Raw genomic sequence first — 20,486 nt, forward strand, 5'->3', positions numbered from 1 at the left:
AAGGGAGATGGAGCATGTTTAGGGAATGGGACATGGCCTAGGTTGGCCTGGATAAAGCATGAAGTGATGAGAAAGAAGTCTGGACAGACACATTAAGGCCAGTTTCTGGAGGCTTTTAAAGGGCATGTTAGAGAATTTAAACTTTATTTGGTACACAGTGAGAAGAGATCGAAGACATCCAAGAAAGGAAGTGATAAGCACCGAACACAGACTTGGCTCACAACAGTATGTAGTACCTGTAGAAGTAGGAAAAGAATAGAGAGAAAGGAACCATTTTAAGGGCTACTGCAGTAGTCCATGCAGGAGACAATGATAACCTGAGCAGCAGAAACAGAGAGAGAATATGTGAGGGACATTGGAAAATCAAATAAAAACAACTTATCAACTCATCAAACATTGGAGGATGAGGGAGAGGAAGGGTTTAAAGGTGAATTTGAAATTCCATTCCCGGAAGTCCAAATTACTGTTGGGGTCAGAAGGTGAAGCATCTTTCTGGGCAGGAAATGAGAAGTTCCCCTTTGGATGTGCGGCATGTAAGGTGCTTCTAAGGTGTCCGATGGGCAACAAACACAGTAAGTCTGCATTAAGGAGAGTGATCAGAGATACAGAGGTGGTCATGGGGTAGTTCTCTTATAAGGAATAAAGCCATGACGGCAGGTACGATAAAGGTAATGAAGAGAAATATTTTTGAAAAGAAGAACCTGGGACATATCTATATGTAGGGATGAGAAAGAACAAGAAGAGGTAAGAACAAATAAGCATTTTGTAAAAGAGGTGAATCAGAAAAGTTCATGAAAATGGAAGTCAAAGGAGAAGAGTTTCAGAAAGGAGATTATCAGCAGGGCTGATGAGAAATCAGGAGATAAGAAATTAAGAGCATGCCTGAAAGAGGTGTGTCCCTAAGCAAGGGAAGAAGCCAGAATGGGAGGCCACAACAGGAGGGGCGGAAGGAGGGGGATTAAGGAGAAAGTAAGCAGGAAACTCAGGAGACCTAAGAACTTAATTATCTCATGACCGAGCAAAAATGAAATTTGAGGTTTTGGCAAGATTTAAGGAATATTTCAGGATGAAAGATGCATTGAAAATAAGAAAAGAACAGAGATCTCTTCTGAAGCAAGAGTGACTAAGAGGCGGCACCTGAGTGGCTCAGTCGGTTAAGGGTCTGCCTTTGGCTCAAGTCTTGATCCTGGGTTCCTGGGATCCAGTCCTGTATCCGGCTCCCTGCTCAGCGGGGAGTCTGCTTCTCCTTCTCCCTCTGCCCCTCCTCCTCCTGCTCTCTCTCTCCCTCTCCTTCTCATTCTCTTTCTCAAATAAAATCTTGAAAAAAAAAAAAAAACTAGGAGAGAAATGTGAGGTGAATAGAAGCTACTGTAGAATGATTGTTTAGTGGACTAGGAGGCAAGATCACCAGCTGAGAGGAAAACAGTTCGGTGACCTGGAGAGAAAAACTTGGAACAGTCACTGTGGAAAGGAAAGCAAAGCACTGTAGATTTGGGAAATGGTATTTCGAAAACTCAACTTTAAAGGTGGTATTTCCTTCAATTTAGCTCTCAAGATTTGGCATAATCTGGAATCCTCTACACTCATTCTCGGCAAATCAGCAAATCAGTCTCACCTTGTGACTTGGCCCATGTTCTCTTTACCTTCTCATTTTTATCTAATAATTTTGCTACTTTTCATTCAAAGCCCAGCTCAAATCTCGTATCTCTGTCAAAGCTTGTGAGATGCTTCGATTCTGCTCTTTTCTGAGACCCTTAAGAGACTTCTGATATTTATGACAGAAAAAGTGAAGTTTTCAGGAAAAATTCCCCTTTAATAGCCATCTCCCGAGCACACAAACCTCGACTTTGAGGAATAATACCTTAATTAGATAAATGTCAGAGTTTGAGGTTCTTCCTAGATCTGAATGATCACAAACAGCGCTCCGTGACAGATCAACTTCTGGAAATAATTTGGTGTCCGACAAATGTAGTAGTCAATGAACATGTATTGCACATTGCAGAAATTGGGTAAATTTGTTAAACTCCCCCACCATTGTGCTTTCTTGGGGTGGAATGAAGACCAACAAGGGCAAAGTCATCAGTCACTGAGCCCCAGGAAGGCCTGCTGGACCTAGCATCGTGGAAAGTGGATCAAAGTGGACCTAGTCGCAACCCTACAGTACCCAAGTTTTCTAGGCTAGCTGCATTGCAACATATATGTCTGCCTTGTATTTATGAAAAGAAAAAAGAATCTTGGCATCAAATTCATATTGCCTTTCCACTTAGGGGAAATGCTTGGCAGAGAAGAAAACAAATGATTGCAACATGTTATCAAGAATAAGGGTTAGTGCCCAGAAAAGGAGATTAGGTAAATACCAGTGCTTTATTTCTGTTGTTAATCATTCACTGGGCCAGTAGAAAGTCTCTGCCCATCCATTACAATTTAGCCATCCCTGATCAGCCAATCACATGCCTGGAATTCAGGGACTTTGTGGTGGTGCAATTACCAGCTAGCTTCAGGGGACTCTGGTAAACTGATCTGGGGAGGAACTAAAATTATTAGAGATCCAGACCGTTTTTCCCTGGAGAAACGACCCAAGGCCCCACAATAGAGTCTTCTACTTCTTCTTCAGCTACCTGCAGGTCAGTGGGTTACTTGGGGTACCTTGAGGAAAAGGCCGGTGTGTTTGGCCTTTTAAGGAGGACAAGATTAGAAAGATAAGACAAACACTTGGAGGGTATTTTCAGCTGAAATCTTTTCAGGAGTACTGCATTAGTGGATTATATGACTTGAAAAGTACATATAAATGTACTTTTAAATTATTTAAAATTTTTTAAATTTTTTTAAATTAAATTTAAATTTATTTTAAATTTTTTTAAATTATAAATGGGGAATAATAATGCATACTAATAAACTAAAGCAGAAAGGAAGTGAAAGGTGACTCTCGCTATTGTATCTAAAAGTCAAGAGTGTTGGTTCATTGATTCTTTACCATCACTCCACACAGGAGTTGAGGCAGGAGGTAAAGCAGACTTTCCAAAGGGTTTCACAGAAGACCTGGTTTGTATAGGCTACAGCCTAAAAATTGATGCAATGCCCTTTGAGATTTAATTAACCCCCCTCACATCCTCTCCACCATCAACAGCAAAGATCTTTTGATTTGGTAATAAGAAGGATGTTGCTCAGCCTCCAGTTAGCTTTCTGAAGCTAGAAACCTTAGTTGTTCTCACCTCCTTTCTCTTCCTCACTTCTCTGAATTCAGCAATGTTGATTACTCTTCTTTCTTGAAGTTTCCTTCTCCCTTGGTGGGGCAAGACACAGTACTATTCTTGTTCTTATTTTTGACTCCTCAACCACTCTTAGCTGATTCCTGTTCTGTCTCTCTAAATACAGTATTACAAAGAGAATGAAAAATAGAATATCTAGAATGAGCAGAAGCATCACAGAAGGTTAGGCTTAAGTGTAGTGATACACTTGAATATAATATGAGCACACAAGGAAGAAGCTGATAGATAAAGAGATTCCAGGAAGGAAGTGAAAGTGTGTAAGCAATTTCTTTCTGGGATCTGGAAGTGATGTGATTGAGTGTGCAGCTATAAGAAAGGAGCTGAGACTGGAGAAAAATATTACCCTTTCCAAAGGTAGGCAAGCTTTTTTCCTTTTTTTTTTTTTTTTTTTTTTAAAGATCTTATTTATTTGAGAGAGAACATGAGCAGGAGGGAGAGGGAGAAGCAAACTCCCCTGATGAGCAGGGAGCCCAACCTCAGGGCTCAATCCCAGGACCCTGGGATCATGACCTGAGCTGAAGCTGCTACTGCTATGCATAACTGACTGAGCCACCCAGGCACCCCAGGACGTATGTATGCTTTAGAGTTTAGACAAAATAAATACATGGACTTAAAAAAGTAATCTTTAATGGAAGGAGAAAGTTGGGAGCTGAGGATTTTTCCAGTGCCTCTCAAATTGTGCTGCACTGTGCAAGCCATCAGAGACATGCCATGTTGGCTATAACTCTTGAGTTGGTTTCACTTCTATAGGAATTTAAAAGGTGAAGATGTCATCAAAATATTAGGGCATTTGCCTGGGAAGTCTAAGCTTTTCAGTGGGCAGCTAATAGCATTCCAGACTTTGTATGGAATGGAAAGATGATATAAGTTTACTGTCATCGTTTGAGAGTTGAGAAACTAAGACCCACGGAGCTGACATGGCTTCTTCAAGATCATAGGATTAGACTGTAGTGTGACTGGGGCTCCAATTCGGGTCTCCTTAACTCTCAAGTCCTAGTCTCCCCATCCTCTGTGGTTTGCTGAATCCTGTGCAGGTTCTACTGATGGACCACAGGCATCATGATGGTGAACTGCGGATGCCACCCCTGGCCCACTGAGCCACCGTACAACCTGAGAACTAGTGAGGGAAGTGGGATCACTGTATTATTTATCTCTCCAAAATTTATGAAACACTTCATAGACATTATTCCACTTGGTCTTCAGTAAGGCAGTTAGTCATTCTTGCTCTGAAGATAAAACTATATTGAGTTTTATTTATTTCACATTTATTGGATAACTATTATAGTTACAGTATCAGGTCAGCAAATTAAGAAGTTGAATTAACATCTTCATGTCTTCATGGGACCTGCAATCTATTTTAGGAAGTAAGTGAATAGTGAATAGAAACAATACAATGTGGTATTACGATTAAGGTATCAGGGAAATACTAGGGGAGCATAGAAGTGACTCATATTTCTCGATGGGTTTGGACAATTCTTCATTAAGGAGGTGACATTTGATCTGGACAGTGAATCAAGAGCATCCGTGCACAAGAGATGTTATATGCAAATGCTTGTAAGAGTTTAAAAAAAAATCCAGGATGGGGCAATTGGGTGGCTCAATCCATTAAGCATATGTCTTCAGCTCAGGTCATGATCCCAGGGTCCTGAGATCCAGCCCCAGTGTTAAGCTCCCTGCTCCATGACAAGTCTGCTTCTCCCTCTCCCTCTGCCTGCTGCTTTGCCTACTTGTGCTCTCTCGCATGCATTCTTTCTCATAAATAAATAAATAAATAAATAAATAAATTAATTAATTAATTAAAAAAATCTTTAAAGAGATCCAGAATGTGTTTGAGAAAGATAGAAACCTTCACGAAGTTAAGGCACAGTGTTTCAAGTGAGTAGAAGCAGAGGAAGGTTGGGAGAGGTATGGAAACCTAGTGAATTTGGGACCATTGGAGTTTTTAAGTAAATTGCTTTTTTGGAATCAGCCTACAAGCTGGTTTACAAATGTTTAGGGGCTTTAGTGGTGGTCTAGGGTGGGTGAAGGAAATTATAAGTACATAAATCCAGACTATGGAAGGGGGGTGGGTGTAGGAAAGAGTGCAGATTCTAGTGCTGCTATGGCCAACGTAATGGGACTTGGAGACTGAACATGGGGGGCAGTGGTGGGCAAGAGAGAGGAGGCCAGGATGGCTCAGGTTTCTAGTCCAGGGGGGCTGGATGGAGATGATTACCTTAGCCCAGACAGAAAACACAGAGGTCAAGTGTGTTGGAGAGAAGATAGTGGGTTTCCTTTGGGATACATTGGATTCAAGGTACATGGGAGATACTAATGATGCAGTTAGAAAACTGATGTAAACCTTGGAAATTATACCTTAAGCGTAAAAAACAATAAAAAAAGGATTTTGCTTAAATAAGAAATTCAACAATCGGTTGCCAGGGGTTGGGGGTAGGGAATAGGGAGAGCTTGGTAAAAGGATACAAATTTTCATCTGTAAGATAAAGAGGTTCTGAGGATCTAATGTAAAACATGATGACTATATTTGATAACACTGTACTGTATAATTAAAATTTGCTAAGAGAGTAGAACTTAAATGTTATCACACAAAAAAAGATAAATATTGAGGTGATAGACATGTTCATTGACAAAATGGGTGGCTGAAAGGGAGGCAGTCCTTTCACTAGGTGTACCTGTGTCAAATCACCATGATATACACTTTAAATATCTCACAGTTTAGGCACTTATACCTCAATAAAGCTGATATTTTAAAAAAAGAAATCTAACAAGATGCCTGAGTAGCTCAGCTAGTTAAGCATCAGACTCTTGATTTAAGCTCAGCTCCTCATCTCATGGTCTTGGGCTTGAGCCCCGAGTCTAGTCTGCTTGAGATTCTCTTTCTCCCTCTCCATCTACCCCTCCTCCTACTCAAACAGCTCACTCACTAAATGAGTAAATAACTAAACAAATAAAATCTTTTAAAGAAAGAGAGAGAGAGAAGTCCAACAAAGAGACAAGTTTGAATTTACTTTCAGAATTACAAATGAAAATTGTAATCATCTATTTCTGGATTTGCAAAGAACACTCACAGGTATTTGTCACACTCAAAAACAGAAATGTAATTTAAATATTATCCCAGACAAAAAAGTAATTTGTGAAGATAACCAGTTAGAATGATAGACTTTTCCGGAGTCTATAATCGAAAAGTTTTGTTCAAGTGGCAGAGCAATGATCTCTAAAGTCCCGAAATAATATTTGCAAGGTCATCGTTTTGATGAGGATGTCGTCTTTTGTGCAGCTACAGGGGAAGACAAAATAGCTTCTCCTTACTTTGCTGGGATTTCTTTCACTGATTTTTAGAAATGTTCACTATTTCAAAGCTAAACACTGGAATTCCAGTTGCTAGTGACAAGATCAATGGAGGTGGGCCCAAAGACTCAAAATTTATGTATGGGACTGAATAGGGTCAAGTAAGATTTTTATTAACAACTGAGTTTATGAAGCCTGTAAGTTCTTGCACTTATAGAAGACAGCTGGGCCCAGAGGTCTGTGAGTGATTCATGGGTGATGGTCAATATCAATGGGACTACGCGAGTTCCTCTCAGGAAGACAGTGAAAACTGGGGGAAGAAGAAGCCCCAGGACAGGCCCCTTTGGGCTCCAGAGTCTCTGCTTTGCAGGTGGCCCTGCATGTCACCATCGCCAAAGGCCACGGTGAAGACCGAACTGATGGCTTCTGGCCCAAGTCCAGTGGGCTTTCCTCTGCACTGGAGTTTAATTGAAGTACCTGGTGATGCAGCCAAATGTCATTGTAATTTTCATCACTAATTTTTTAAATTTTATTTTTATTTATGAGAGAGAGAGAGAGAGAGAGAGACCAGGCACGGGGAGCAGCAGAGGGAGACAGGCAAGCAGACTGCACTGAGCACAGAGCCCGACTCTGGGCTCAATCTTAAGACCCTAAGATCATGACCTGAGCCAAAATCAAGAGTCAGAGGCTGACTGAGCCACCCAGGTGCCCCATACATACATCATTTTGATGATGATGTTTTGACTTCAGGTGGGATTGGAACATGGTCCCAATCCCTTCACTTTCTTCTCTGACATTTCTTTTGAATGTTTTCTGTGTGCCATCTGTGCACCGAGCCAAGGTGGCTCTCAGCAGTTCTGAGAGATGTGTATATTCCTCATTCCTATTTTATAAAGGAGGAAATTGAAGCTTAGTGGAGTGGAGTATCCTGCCCAGGGACACCCGGTTCCCATCTGCTGGAGCCAGGATTCAATCCACATAGCCTGGATCTGACTCCAGAGTCCATGCTTCATGGTCTGGCCACATAGTTTCCTCTTGTGTCTCCAGCACTGTGTCTGTGGCCTCAGTGTGAGGCCAAGTGACATGAATTCCTCAGCACAATGCAGGGTCTGTATGGATGGCTGCCTTTTCTCCTCTTTTATAACCTGTGGAGGGAGGAGAACTAGTCTTTGTCCATTCCTTCCCTCCTCACTGTCCTCTGGTGAATGACTGAGGATTTGATGGCTTCAGTTTAAGGATGGGGAAGAGCTTAGAGTAAAATCACTGGGGTCTTTTTTCATGAAGATACAGGTGTGCCTTGCTTATTAAAGTCAGTTAAAATCTGACCTTGACAAAACAAATGCTGTTAAGAGTAACTATGGACGTGGAACAGTATTATTGTTCTTCAAAGCATTTTATCACTAGGTGCTTTTGAATGTAACTTCAACAGACATGGATTGAGCGCCTTAACTGTGGGAGGCAGGGTGCTAGGTACTAGGTGGGGCAGAGGCAAGTAGGAACCCACCTCTGACTTCAAGGACCTTATGGCCTAGAGTTGAAGACAGACTTCAGATGTCAGTGATAGGCCACAGCTGAACAAAAATGATAAACACCGAGTTGTAATTAGAATATGAAGGCTGGCCAGGAGGAAAGGAGGAATCACTGGAGAAAAGACGGGCAGAACGAGTAGGAATTGGAGAGGGAAGAAGGACAAGAGGGCAGGTGATATGGGCAGGGGTGCGTTACAGGAAAATGTTTGGGACTATGAGAGCTCCAGGTTGTCCAGCACAGCCAAACCCTGGGGGCTCATACCACACAACTGAAAAACTCCTTGCCAGAAGCCAGTTGAGTGAATGCCAACTCCTGAAGGATCAGTTCGCTGAGATCAATTTGCTAAGTTCATCAGATGATCAACTTACTGAACATCATTTTAAATACTCATTTTGAGTCTACTCAATGATTATAAATATATTCTCTTCGAACACAGCTAATGAATATGTTCTTTGTAGCAGCATTTTAAGTATTTCTTTTCAATTCTTAAAAGTAAGGATGTAGTCTTATGGCTATATTTTTATAAATATACTCAGGAGTATATTATACTGAGTATATGAGTATATATACTCATTTTCCTGAGTATATACAATGTATATGCTTCTATTGTGAACATAAGAACTGCAACAATTCATATGGGCAATTTGCACTTTATACTATCAGCCTCTTGAGTTTTTACAGTCAAATTCTATGATGTCAATATATTGGTATTTTTATTTTATTTTAGTTTTCTTCATTTTTTAAAAAATTAAAAACAGTTTCCAGCTTATTTTGAAATTTTAAAAAAATACATGGTATATTTTTGGTATATTTTTATATTGGTATATTTTTATTATTCTCTATTTTTTAGTGGTATATTTTTAAATCTCTCCAAGTTCACTGAAATTCAGCAACCATACCAACTCTCTGAACTCATAAAAAAAGGAAAGAAACTCATTTCTATAGGTTTTACAATTCATAACAGTTTTCATTGGATGGGAGAAATTTATATTTTGCAAATTTCATGGATGATTTAATGGACTGGGTTTCACTACCTGGAACTACCCTTATCCCCATCTGTCTTCCATCTCATCTGGATTGTTAAGGCAAGAGGAAGAGAGTCCAGAGGTTGGGAGAGGAGGAAGGGGGCAAACAAAAAAGAAAGGAGGTGTGTCAGGGCCCCAAATGCTGATCCTGACTCCTAACACCTCTTTAGACCACATCAAGGTATTCAGTACAGATTCTGTAAACATATTTTAGTAAGCAAATGCATTTGGCAAGTGGATCATCAGGTTGAACTTCTTTTTTGGTGGAATTGTCCTAGTGGCCACGTCCAGAGCTCAGGGGTCAGGGTGTCTGTCAAGGTAGACTGACAGTCTTTGGAAGAATAGCTTTAGCAGAACTGAATTTTAGAAAGATAAGACCAAATGAGTCATTACTCAATGAAGAAGTTAGGCCCACCCCTATGGTATGAAGAGTCATTAGAAACTTGTCTCTTCCTGTAAAATGTGGGACAGAAGCATCTTTGAGGGAAATTTTGAAGGCCCTCAAAAGATTCACGCATCGTATGAATTGTGAACACATGGGGCATAGAGAATCGCCTGGTTATAACAGGTATCAGAATAAACAATGAAATTCAGTATTTCTTTGGGAGTTAACTTTGAATATTCCTTTAAGGACAAGGACTCTTTCTAATGTAAATTTAAGATAGATTGTTTTTCCCAAAGGGAACAGGAGTGGCAGTGAAAAGGGGTCTTCGTGATTTTGCTTTAAAGAAGTCTTTATGTGGATGGAACTGGAGGGTATTATGCTGAGTGAAATAAGTCAATCAGAGAAGGACAAACATTATATGGTCTCATTCATTTGGGGAATATAAAAAATAGTGAAAGGGAATAAAGGGGAAAAGAGAAAAAATGAGTGGGAAATATCAGAAAGGGAGACAGAACATGAGAGACTCGTAACTCTGGGAAACGAACTACGGGGGTGGAAGGGGAGGTGGGCGGGGGGTGGGGGTGACTGGGTGACGGGCACTGAGGGGGGCACTTGATGGGATGAGCACTGGGTGTTATTCTATATGTTGGCAAATTGAACACCAATAAAAAATAAATTTATATATAAAAAAGATTCTATAAAATAAAAAATTAAAAAATTAAAAAAATAAAGAAGTCTTTAAATTTTCTGATCAAATATGAAAGTACAATTTGTCATAAATATTTTTCTTTCTCTTTATACAGCTGCATGTATAACACACATACATATATACGTATCTCTCCATAAACCATTCTCTTAAAACTGCAAATTGCATGAATGTCTATTGCCTCTGTCGACAGTTGTCATGAGGAACTCTCAGTACTCTAAAGATTTGACTCCTTTTCTCCATCTCATCATTTTCTTGCCTTTGTTATTATTTTGTCTCCAATTTGTTCCCTCTTCTCCACCTCCTCTGCCATTTTCTGGGTTTGGACCATCTCTGCGGCTCACCTGGACAATTGCAATAGTCTTCTTCCTCAACCGTCCAGTTTCTTCTCTTTGTTTACTGTGGTCTATCAGGTACACATCTGCCACAATGATTGATTGATTGATTGATTGATTGATTGATTTCACAATGATCTTTTTAAAGTGCAATCATGAGTCCTTTCTTAGCTTAAAAGCAAACAAAGGGATGCCTGGGTGGCTCAGTGGTTGAGCATCTGCTTTTGGCTCAGGTCCTGATTCCAGGATCCTGGGATCAAGTCCCCCTTGGGCTCCCCACAGGGAGCCTGCTTCTCCATCTGCCTGTGTCTCTGCCCCTCTCTCTGTGTATCTCTCATGAATAAACAAAATCTTAAAAACACAAAGGGAAAACAAAATCCAAAATGAAAAACAGTGGTTCTTTATTCCCTAAAGGGTAGCATCTATACATTCCTAAACCTGCCTCTTGTGTCCCATTCAGACACATCTATAATCTGTCCCTTCTTAGCAACCACCTCCCCATCTCTCCTCTGAGCCAAGGCTGACACCCCCTGCCTTGTGTTGGAACATTTATGTGCATGTGCTTCCTTCTACTCCAGGCCATGATTTCCTTGAAGATGTGGACCGTACCCATAGTATTTATCCTCATGCTTTATGACAACTAGGAATCAATGACTGCTGATTAAACTGAGTTCTTTTGGCAGAAAAATGTGGGGGAATCATCAGGTCAAGCACCTCAGAGCTCCAAATGGGATCCTTCACAGAAATGAGAAAATGGCAGCTCGGCCCTTGTCTAGGTTATGGAAAGTCTCTGATCCAACTCTGTTCCAAATGACCTTGGTCGCTGCTCTATTGGCTACTGTTCTTGGTGAGTAATAATAGAGAGATAAGTTCAGATCAGCAACAAACTTTCAAGATCATCCACCCATTTGCTTTTAAGATGAACAGATGATTAAGCTTTTGGTAAAAAGCCACCTTCAGCAACAAGAGGTTTATTTCACCAGGAGTTTGGAATTTGGCATTTAAGCGGATTTGGAATTATTTGGGATGTAGAGAGAATTTGTTTTATCCACAAAAGGGATAGTTTTCTAGACTAGAATGCCCCCTAGCATTTCTAGAATGCCCCCTAGCATTTCTCCTCCAGGAGTTTCCAAAACAATTTGTCTCCCAACCATGACTTAAAACAAGTGTGTGGGATCTATCAGCCCAACTGAACAATTTTCACTGCCTCTAGGTCTATCCAGAATAGAGAGGAGAAATAAGTAAAGACTTCTCCTAGGTCTCCTGTAAGGTAATTTAGTCCCCTATTTAATTTTTGCAAGGAAAGCTGAATTAAAATCTTTATGTTTCCAGGACTCCATGTATCTTCCTTTGCATCATTCAACATCCAACATATACAAAAAGATGCAGATTAAAAATGTGGTTTTTATCCATCTCCCAGCCACCTAGTTTCCCTTTCCCAAGACAACCAATCTTACATAATGTTATTATTGATTAAATAATGTTTCTACTGAGGAAAATTGTAGGAACTACTGGCTTTGTCCAGCTATCTCTGGGTCAGCAGATAGAAGGAATCTGATGGGTAGATAAAATCATGTCTGCCATCCTTTGGATAAATTATCTCATTTACAGTAGAAAGGGAATGAAACATTTCTGCCTTTCATCATTATCATTTGTCAGCAAATGGACATTAGTGATCACTCACTGGATTCGTCGAACAATGGGGACAATAGGAGTTGTTATTTTTCTTAATTAGAGGAGAAAAGCATGGCCCTTGATCTGAAAATCATACTACTGAAACATTAAGATGTGTGTTTCAAGCCATAACTGATGGCTCTCTTTGTCCTTTTTACTCTCCAGGAGATTGTGGCCCTCCACCAAATTTACTCTTTGCTTTTCCAATGACAACTGTGGTAAATCAGACACACTTCAACCCTGGAGCTACCGTAAAATACACCTGCCGTCCCGGCTACGGTAGGGTTAGTTATAAAAGTTCGACTCTTACCTGTCTGGATGACACATGGAACTACTCTGAATTCTGTACCAGTAAGTATGAACATTTATTTTTCTTACCTATACTTTTCCTTTCTTTGCAAAGTTGTCTCAGGAATTAAGAGAATGACCAGATGAGAATCTTTGATCACTAAGAAACCATCGTTGTTAAGTCACTGATCTCAAAGTACATACATGTGCTGCTTTTTGGAAAAGCATAAACTAAAAACCAAATAAAGCAGAAATTATGAATTACCTAGTTGCAGTGAAAAAGAAGCTTATCCTTTACAGTGTAACTCACTAAACACTTCCTTCTGAGATGAACTACAAATTGAATTTTAATATTTTGAGACCCAGATTCATTCTCTCCAAAGTTACAAAAAGTTATGTAGCTAGAGAGAGGCAGTGTGGTTTCCAAAGAAACTTCACCCAAAATATCTGCTATGTTTGAGAGAAGATTCTGTGATTCACTTACAGCTGAGAATAAATTCTGTAATATCCTCCCAACAGTGAGGGTATTTACACTTTGTGTTGTCCCTTTTGCGACCAAGGACATGCATGCCTCAATATGAAGTACGTACCACAGATCCGGAATGGAGCGTAGCTCCCTGAACAGTGACCTACTGTCCTGGACCACAGACTCCATTACCACAGAGTTTTAACTGTTTTTCACTGTTGGTGAAATGTACCAGAAAAACATGAGATCAAATTTTGTAATCATTTATCCTCCAAAGTAAAAATTCAGTGAGTCGGGATCAGACATAAATTTGGATCTCAACCTCCAGATCTTTCTGGAAGCCTCTGTCGAAGATAATCACTCGGTCTTCTTTTCTAATGCCTTATCTGTGAGTACTCGGAATCACTAATTATCATTTTAATTTTTCTGTCAGAGAGACGATGCAAAAACCCAGGAGAATTACAAAATGGGCAAGTGATAGCTAAGCCAGATCACTTGTTTGGATCACACTTGGAATTCGTTTGTTCAGAAGGGTGAGTGTGAAGCCGTCTAGATACAATGCTTTTAAATTAATTTTTCATAAATAGCTCATATTTTTCAAAAGTAAAAATGATGTAAAACCATATACACTGAGAATTCTCACTTCTACCCTCTTGCCATCCACCCCATTCTTTCATGTCCTTATACAGGGATCCACTTTTATTGGTTTCTTATGTATCTTTCTGGTGTTTGCTTTTACAAATTCAAGCTAAAAATTAGTACGTTTTTATTTTACACCTCTCCAATGACAAGTGTAGTTTTGATTCTTGCTTTATTTTTGACTCATCAATATGCATAGGACATCGTATCGCATTTGTGCATAGAAATACCTCACTGATTCGCCTTTACAGCTTCACAGAATGTTATCCTGTGATGTGTCGCGGATTAACAATCTGATGGATCCACAGATGTTTCCAATGTTTTGCTATTCTGATCGGTGCTCTGATGCATCATTTTGTACATATATAATTTTGCACAGATGTAGTTATATCAGTAGGGTAAATTTCTAGAGTGTGTTTTCTGGGTCAATGAGTACACATATTTGAAAATTTGAAAGATTTTTGCCAAATTGCTCTCCTTAGAGGTTACAATGTTTTACAGAGTATGTAAACATCTGTGTCTTCATAAACTTTCCTAACTGTGTTGTCAATCTTTTGAAAATGTGAAATTTTCAAAAATTTTCCAATTTAAGAGGTAAAAATGAAATCTTATGGTATACTGTCAAGGTATAGTTCTCTTATTATGAGTGAGGTTGAGCATATTTTTTTGTGTGTTCAAGAGATATTTGTATTAGTTTTTGAACTATTTGGCATATCCTTTGCCTATTTTTTCAATTAATTTCATGAAATTTTTATTAATTTCTAGGATAGATACATACATACATGAACATATATATATGCATATTAGGGTTTAGGACTTGTTTCTGGTAGGAGTTGAGTATATTATTTTTCTTTTGACTTGGCTATTGATACATTTTTTCTTTTCAGGGAAAAATTGTTTTATGCTTCGAATTTATAAAATTCTCTTTTTAAAATGGCTTCTGGATTTTAGCTCTTTATTTATTTATTTATTTATTTTTAATATTTTGTTTATTTATTCATGAGAGACACACACACAGAGAGGTAAAGACACAGGCAGAGGGAGAAGCAGGCTCCATGCAGGGAGCCCAATGTGGGACTCCATCCTAGGATTCCAGGATCATGCCTTGAACCAAAGGCAGACGCTCAACTGCTGAGCCACCCAGGCATCCCTTAGGTCTTCATGTAAAAGCCCTTCTCCAGCACAGGATTTTAAACTATTTGCCTAGAATTCTTCTGCTATTTTTATGTTTTCATATTTTTTTAATGTTTAAAGCTTTGATCCATTTGGAGTCAATATATAATTTACAGTGTAAGGTAAATATCCTAGGCTATATTTTTCCATATGACTTTCACATTATCTCGAAAGTCCATCTTCAGTTCACTGATTTGAGGAAGCTTTTTAATATTATACTAAATTCTCAAATGTATCTTGTATGTATCTGCATATGTTCTATTCAATGCCATTATTTTGTCTACATACTCATATACACATTTCAGGCTTTATAATATGTTTTAATACCCAATTTGAGTACTCCACCTTATTGCTTTTTAAAAAATTTCCTGACAGTACTTGTTTATTTTTCTATATATTAAAGAAGTTAGGCATATTTTAAAATCAGTGCTGGATTAGTGTTTAACTTAATTTTTGAAGAATAGATTTTTTGTTTGTTTGTTTGTTTGTTTGTTTTTACGTTGAATCTCCCTGGACAAGAATAGGCTAGTATAAGGAAGGGAAAACTTTTCCTCTATGGTCTTAGGGTCTCTGACTGGGCTTGAGAATTAAATTGACATAAAGCAGATTAGCAGAAGAAAAGCACACAAATTTTATTTTTGATGTACATGGGAACCTTCATGAAAACTAAGACCCAAAAAGTGGTTAGGCCACAGTCTTTATATAGTAGATTGAACCAAAAGTAGCAATTGTGGAAAAGGAACAAAAATCCATGGGAGGGCTACAGGAAGATAAGAGTTATTTTGACGAGGTCTATTTGTACAGATTTCTCTTGGCTTCACCTCCCCATCTCTGGTGATAAGATTATTCTTTTCCTCCTGTATAGGGAGAGCATCTTTCACATGAGAGTTTTATCTCCTGAATTCAGGAAGAAAAGGGGAAGTCCGGGTACCCTTCCTTTGTGTATTTTATGTGGTTTTCACTCAAAATGATCTTTAGTAATTTTAGTTTTTTTGACACAGGCCATTGAGTTCAATACTTTGTTGCTATGTACTGCTATTTTCAAATGTAGATTAAGTATTATTTTATTTCTCTAAGGCTTACTTGAAATACATTTTAAAATACCTGTTTTGTTCTGTTTTGTGTTCCTTCTTCAGGTTCTCCAACTAAGTATATGTTGATTGTCCTTTGCTTGTCATCTGCGTTTAACATTTTCCTCTAATGTTGTTTCCTTTTGTTTGGTTTTCTCACATGAATCCTTATTTATCTCTTACTGTGTATGGCTCCCCAGATGGAAAGTGAGACGATTCAGAAGGGAAGTGCTGTTGGAATGCTGAAGTGTTCCTACTGGAATAACCGGAAACCATACCTTTCCCTTGGTTTCCTGGGTAGTTTAGAAAACTTAGATTTTTAAGAAATTTCAAGATAAAAAAATGCTTGATTCTCACTGTCTTGTATCTTATTAAAAGGTTCATTTTTCTTTAAGTTATTACTAAATAAATCCCAGGGGCTCTAGTTTGCTGAAGATAGTATTCAATCATAGTGTACATTTATTCCTTGATGATTATCATTTTAAAACATACGGACAAAGCTCTTTCTGTTACCATGATACACAGAGGGCAGTAAGACAAACTGAAGAAGGCTTAGAATTTGCCAAGAGCCATAAAAATGGGGATCGTGAATGGGGGAGTTAAGGGTATATTGGAGAAGGTGAGATCTGGAAGTCAGAGGGAGGCTGCATGTCAGAGGGCCTGAGGGTTTGGGGCTGGTAACCTGGCTGGTACTGTCATTTAGACAAAATTGTGGAACACATTCAAATGAGTCTTTTACCCGACATTGTGCTGGTTGAGCTCTGGATGAACTCCATGCATAATATATAGCTGCTCCCCAATAACAGATTCCAGAATATAAGAGGGAATGAACACACACACAGAGCTCATTGCAATGATGAAGTTTTAGTTGTATGGAAGGCTCAATGGCAAATGTTCTCTGGAAAACATTCTTTCTTCCTTTTTACTATTGAATAACCTGTTCATTTGTTCAGACCCTTTTATTCAACTTAATTTAGGATAAGAAGAATTTCATTAAAATCTTCAATACTATCTCATTCAGATATATTTTAATTGGCCCAGCTACTAGTTATTGTGAGATCCAAGATAAAGGAGTTGATTGGAGTGATCCTCTCCCACTATGTATAAGTAAGTAAAGACTTTTTCTGACTTAACTGTAAACCTAAGCCATGTTAGAAAATAAAACTCTAGTGCATCTTTGTTGCTTCTTGTACCCTCTGTTAGAATTTTTAGGGGATTCCCAGGTGGCTCAGTATGCTCAGTGGTTTAGCACCTGCCTTTGGCCCAGGGCGTGATCCTGGAGTCTTGGGATTGAGTCCCCATCAGCCTTCCTGCATGGAGCCTGCTTCTCCCTCTGCCTCCATCTCTCTCTCTGTCTCTCTCTCTCTGTCTCTTTCTCTCTCTCTCTCTTATGAATAAATAAATAAAAATTTTAAAACAAAAAGAATTTTCATCATGAATGCTAGATGCCACGATAGATACTAGGTGCCCTGATTATTTCTTCTTCACTCACCCTCAGTTGCTAAATGTGAGCCACCTCCCAACATTGACAATGGGAAGCACAGTGGTGGAGATGAAGATTTCTACACATATGGCTCGTCTGTCACCTACAGATGTGACCCCAACTTCTCAATGTTAGGCAAAGCCTCCATTTCTTGCATGGTGGAAAATAAAACAATAGGTGTCTGGAGCCCAGGTCCTCCTATTTGTAAAAGTAAGTCAGAGTGATGAATTTTGGTTTGAACTGTTTGTTTAAAAGAAAAAGGTAGGTAAATTTGTTGGGAGAAAGGGAATGATTCCAAGATGAATTATTGCTGCAACACAGTCATTTATTTGCTCAACCAATATTTGTGTATGATGTACTGGTGTGCAGTAACAAACAGCACCAATATCTCATGGCTTTGCAAAGTACAAGTTGATTTTCATTCATATGGAGTCTGCTGCTCATCCAGGGCCAGCTGTAGTCTACAAGTTAATTTAGTGAGAAGCTTAGCAATCCAGGTTACTTTGATCTTGTGGTTTTTCCACATCAAAACGTGCTTTCAAAATCTGTTCAGTAGGTGAAGAGAGAAAAGTAAATTATGCCCTGGCTCCCTAAAAGAGCTTTGGTCTGAAGTGAACACCTATCACTTTACAGCCTTTTGTTCCAAACTAATAATGTGTAGACCCTACCTTGAGGAAACTGAGGAATATTGCCTTTTGTCTCTTCAGGGAGAGTAAGTGGGAATATTGGTTAGTGGTTATAATGTCCATCTCAAGTGCTTATAGAACAATGCCAATGGTAATTAAATTAGAAACTCTATTGTGTATTGTTAGTTGGCTAATATGAGGCATCTTCCTTTGCTCCTAAGTGCCTATGGGATATCCCTTACAATTCTGATTCACCATAGAACACGATCAAATCAGGGGATGAAAAAACATGATACTGCAAACGATTCAAAATGCCAGGAATCCAGACAGCAAGAGGTGGAAATGGCAGAGACTGAAATAGCAGGTTACGAAGGGGCCTCATGTGTCACTCTGAGGAGTTCGGAGCAAAGGTGAACATTGAAAGGCTTTAACCAGGGAAGTAAATGTGTTGCGTTTCAGAAAGACAAGTCTGACTACAGAATGGACAACGATTCAAAGTGGGACAAAATTCAACACATAGACACTAGTTGCAACCATCTAGCCAAGTAGCGGAGGTAGCTTCAATCCTAGCCATGACGAATCAGGGTGGCAGGACTGATATGGTAGCTGGTGGGCAGTTGGTTCTTTGTGAGAGCACCGATTGCTGATGCCTGGCTGCCTCCTCCTCATGACCACCATATCATTACCATGGGCCACTGTCCCATACCAAAATCATGCAGAAAAGTAGGCCACCGTAAGCGGAGGATTTGAGGACTTTGAGGGATGTGTTTCTTCTAGGTTATATAGGGCAAGTTTTCCTTGAGTAAGCTGGAGTTATTCACAATCGTATCATAACAGAACCAATATGAGGGGGCCTCATTTTACCGCGGCTTTTAAAAGCTGCAATTATGTTTGCTTTAAAATTTTTTCCTTGTGGATACCTGGATGGCTCAGCAGTTGAGCGTCAGCCTTTGGCTCAGGTTGTGATCCTGGGATCCTGGGATTGAGTTCCCATCGGGGTCCCCACAAGGAGCCTCCTTTTCCCTCTGCCTGTGTCTCAGGCTCTCTGTGTCTTTCATGAATAAATAAAGAAAATCTTAAAAAAAAAAGTTTTCCTTGTATCTACCTGACATATACTGTTTGAGGCTTTTGTGTTATAGTTGAAACTGGATTAGCAATAGCAAGTACCATTCTTATTGCCCTTTCTCTTTGACAACCCACTTCTCTTTTCTTGTGATTCTTTAGAAATCATCTGTTCTAGGCCAGAGGTTAGAAATGGAAAAATAATCTCTGGACTTAGACCCACCTATAATTACCAAAACAACATGGTATTTGAGTGCAATGAAGGTTATATTCTCAAGGGAAGCAAGTTAATCTATTGTGGAGAAGATGGTGAATGGAATCCTCCTCCTCCCACTTGTGAGCTCAGTAAGTATGGACCATGAAGGAATTTCAATGTTTGGCATCTAAATGACCCAGAAAATGTTGGTGGGGGCATACTTGCATGCCTAAATTCACATGAACCACAGTAGAAATTTAAATTTAGAACAGTAATTGGGTCTATTTTTTCTAGTTGTTGGAAAAAAGAAAGGTTACGGTACACTGGGCAAGGACTTACATAATATCACAAAAGGCTCCCGTATACAGTTGTACAGATTGTGAACACTCCAACCCTAAAGGGAGACATCAGCATTGTAGACATTGTGGATTAGTGTATTTATTTCAATAATTTTCTTGCAGTTAGTAGGAAACTGTTTTGTTCTATCAAAATCATTACATTATGATAAGTGACTTGAAAGATAAATAGCAAAGTGACTGTGGGGGAGATGCCTTTTTCTAACTTCCACAAAAATATTATATGGACTAGCTATGATTCTGACACTCTGCAACTATAAACCATGTGGATCATTAAAAACTATGTTAATAGTGATAATGATAACTTGGTGCTAGTTTGTTTTTTGATGTGGCTGCTGCATCAGCCATGGCAAGAGGGTTGCTGCACAATGAACACATAGCATCCTTTGATAGGACGGGCTTGGTGATGATCACTGTTGCATTCTCAGTAACGTCTTTTCCCTTTGTTTTTCCTTTACGAACAGATAGTTGTCCTGAGTTACCAAACATCCCAAATGCCTACTGGGAAAGACAAAACTCGTTCTTGTCAAAAAAACAGCAAATGTTTAGTATTGGAACGACATTGAGCTACAGGTGCCATTTTGGCTATGAACCTGCTTCAGATGGTCCTACAACTCTGACCTGTCAGAAAAATTTGACTTGGACCCCACACATAGAATGTAAGGGTGAGTCTCTGTTTCTTCAATCTTTTTGTATATCAAGTGCCCAGCATAGACTTTTTTTTTTCTTAAAATGAATGCAATTTTATCTTTTGAGATAAATTCAGCATTATTATAATTCAACAGAAGAGCGAAGTATTATTGTCAGAAAGGATCATGAAAGTCTTGGAGGGGCTGAGAAACGATAACCTTTTTCCTTATCCCATTTCAAAATCAAATGAGACATGGATACACAGAAGGAACACAGAAGCGAACC

The 20,486-nt window shown here is 39.1% G+C and overlaps 1 protein-coding gene across 2 annotated transcripts in view; it reads left to right on the forward strand.

Annotated features, from left to right (window-relative positions):
- The first annotated feature begins 457 nt into the window (after positions 1-457).
- C4BPA (complement component 4 binding protein alpha) overlaps positions 458-20,486 on the forward strand; it is a 29,953-nt gene continuing 9,924 nt past the window's right edge. The window contains exons 1-8 of one of the 2 annotated variants that reach the window (XM_038542011.1): positions 458-572; positions 11,222-11,385; positions 12,378-12,563; positions 13,400-13,499; positions 16,870-16,955; positions 17,347-17,541; positions 19,182-19,364; positions 20,036-20,236. In XM_038542011.1, coding sequence (XP_038397939.1) covers positions 11,226-11,385; positions 12,378-12,563; positions 13,400-13,499; positions 16,870-16,955; positions 17,347-17,541; positions 19,182-19,364; positions 20,036-20,236 — 1,111 coding nt within the window. In that variant the 5' untranslated portion in view covers positions 458-572; positions 11,222-11,225. Of the gene's footprint in view, positions 573-2,465; positions 2,625-11,221; positions 11,386-12,377; positions 12,564-13,399; positions 13,500-16,869; positions 16,956-17,346; positions 17,542-19,181; positions 19,365-20,035; positions 20,237-20,486 lie in introns of those variants that run through there. The other variant, XM_038542010.1, reaches the window with a different exon arrangement.

The sequence above is a fragment of the Canis lupus genome, chromosome 7 (assembly GCF_011100685.1).
Source record: "Canis lupus familiaris isolate Mischka breed German Shepherd chromosome 7, alternate assembly UU_Cfam_GSD_1.0, whole genome shotgun sequence".
In the NCBI taxonomy this organism is placed as follows: domain Eukaryota; kingdom Metazoa; phylum Chordata; class Mammalia; order Carnivora; family Canidae; genus Canis; species Canis lupus.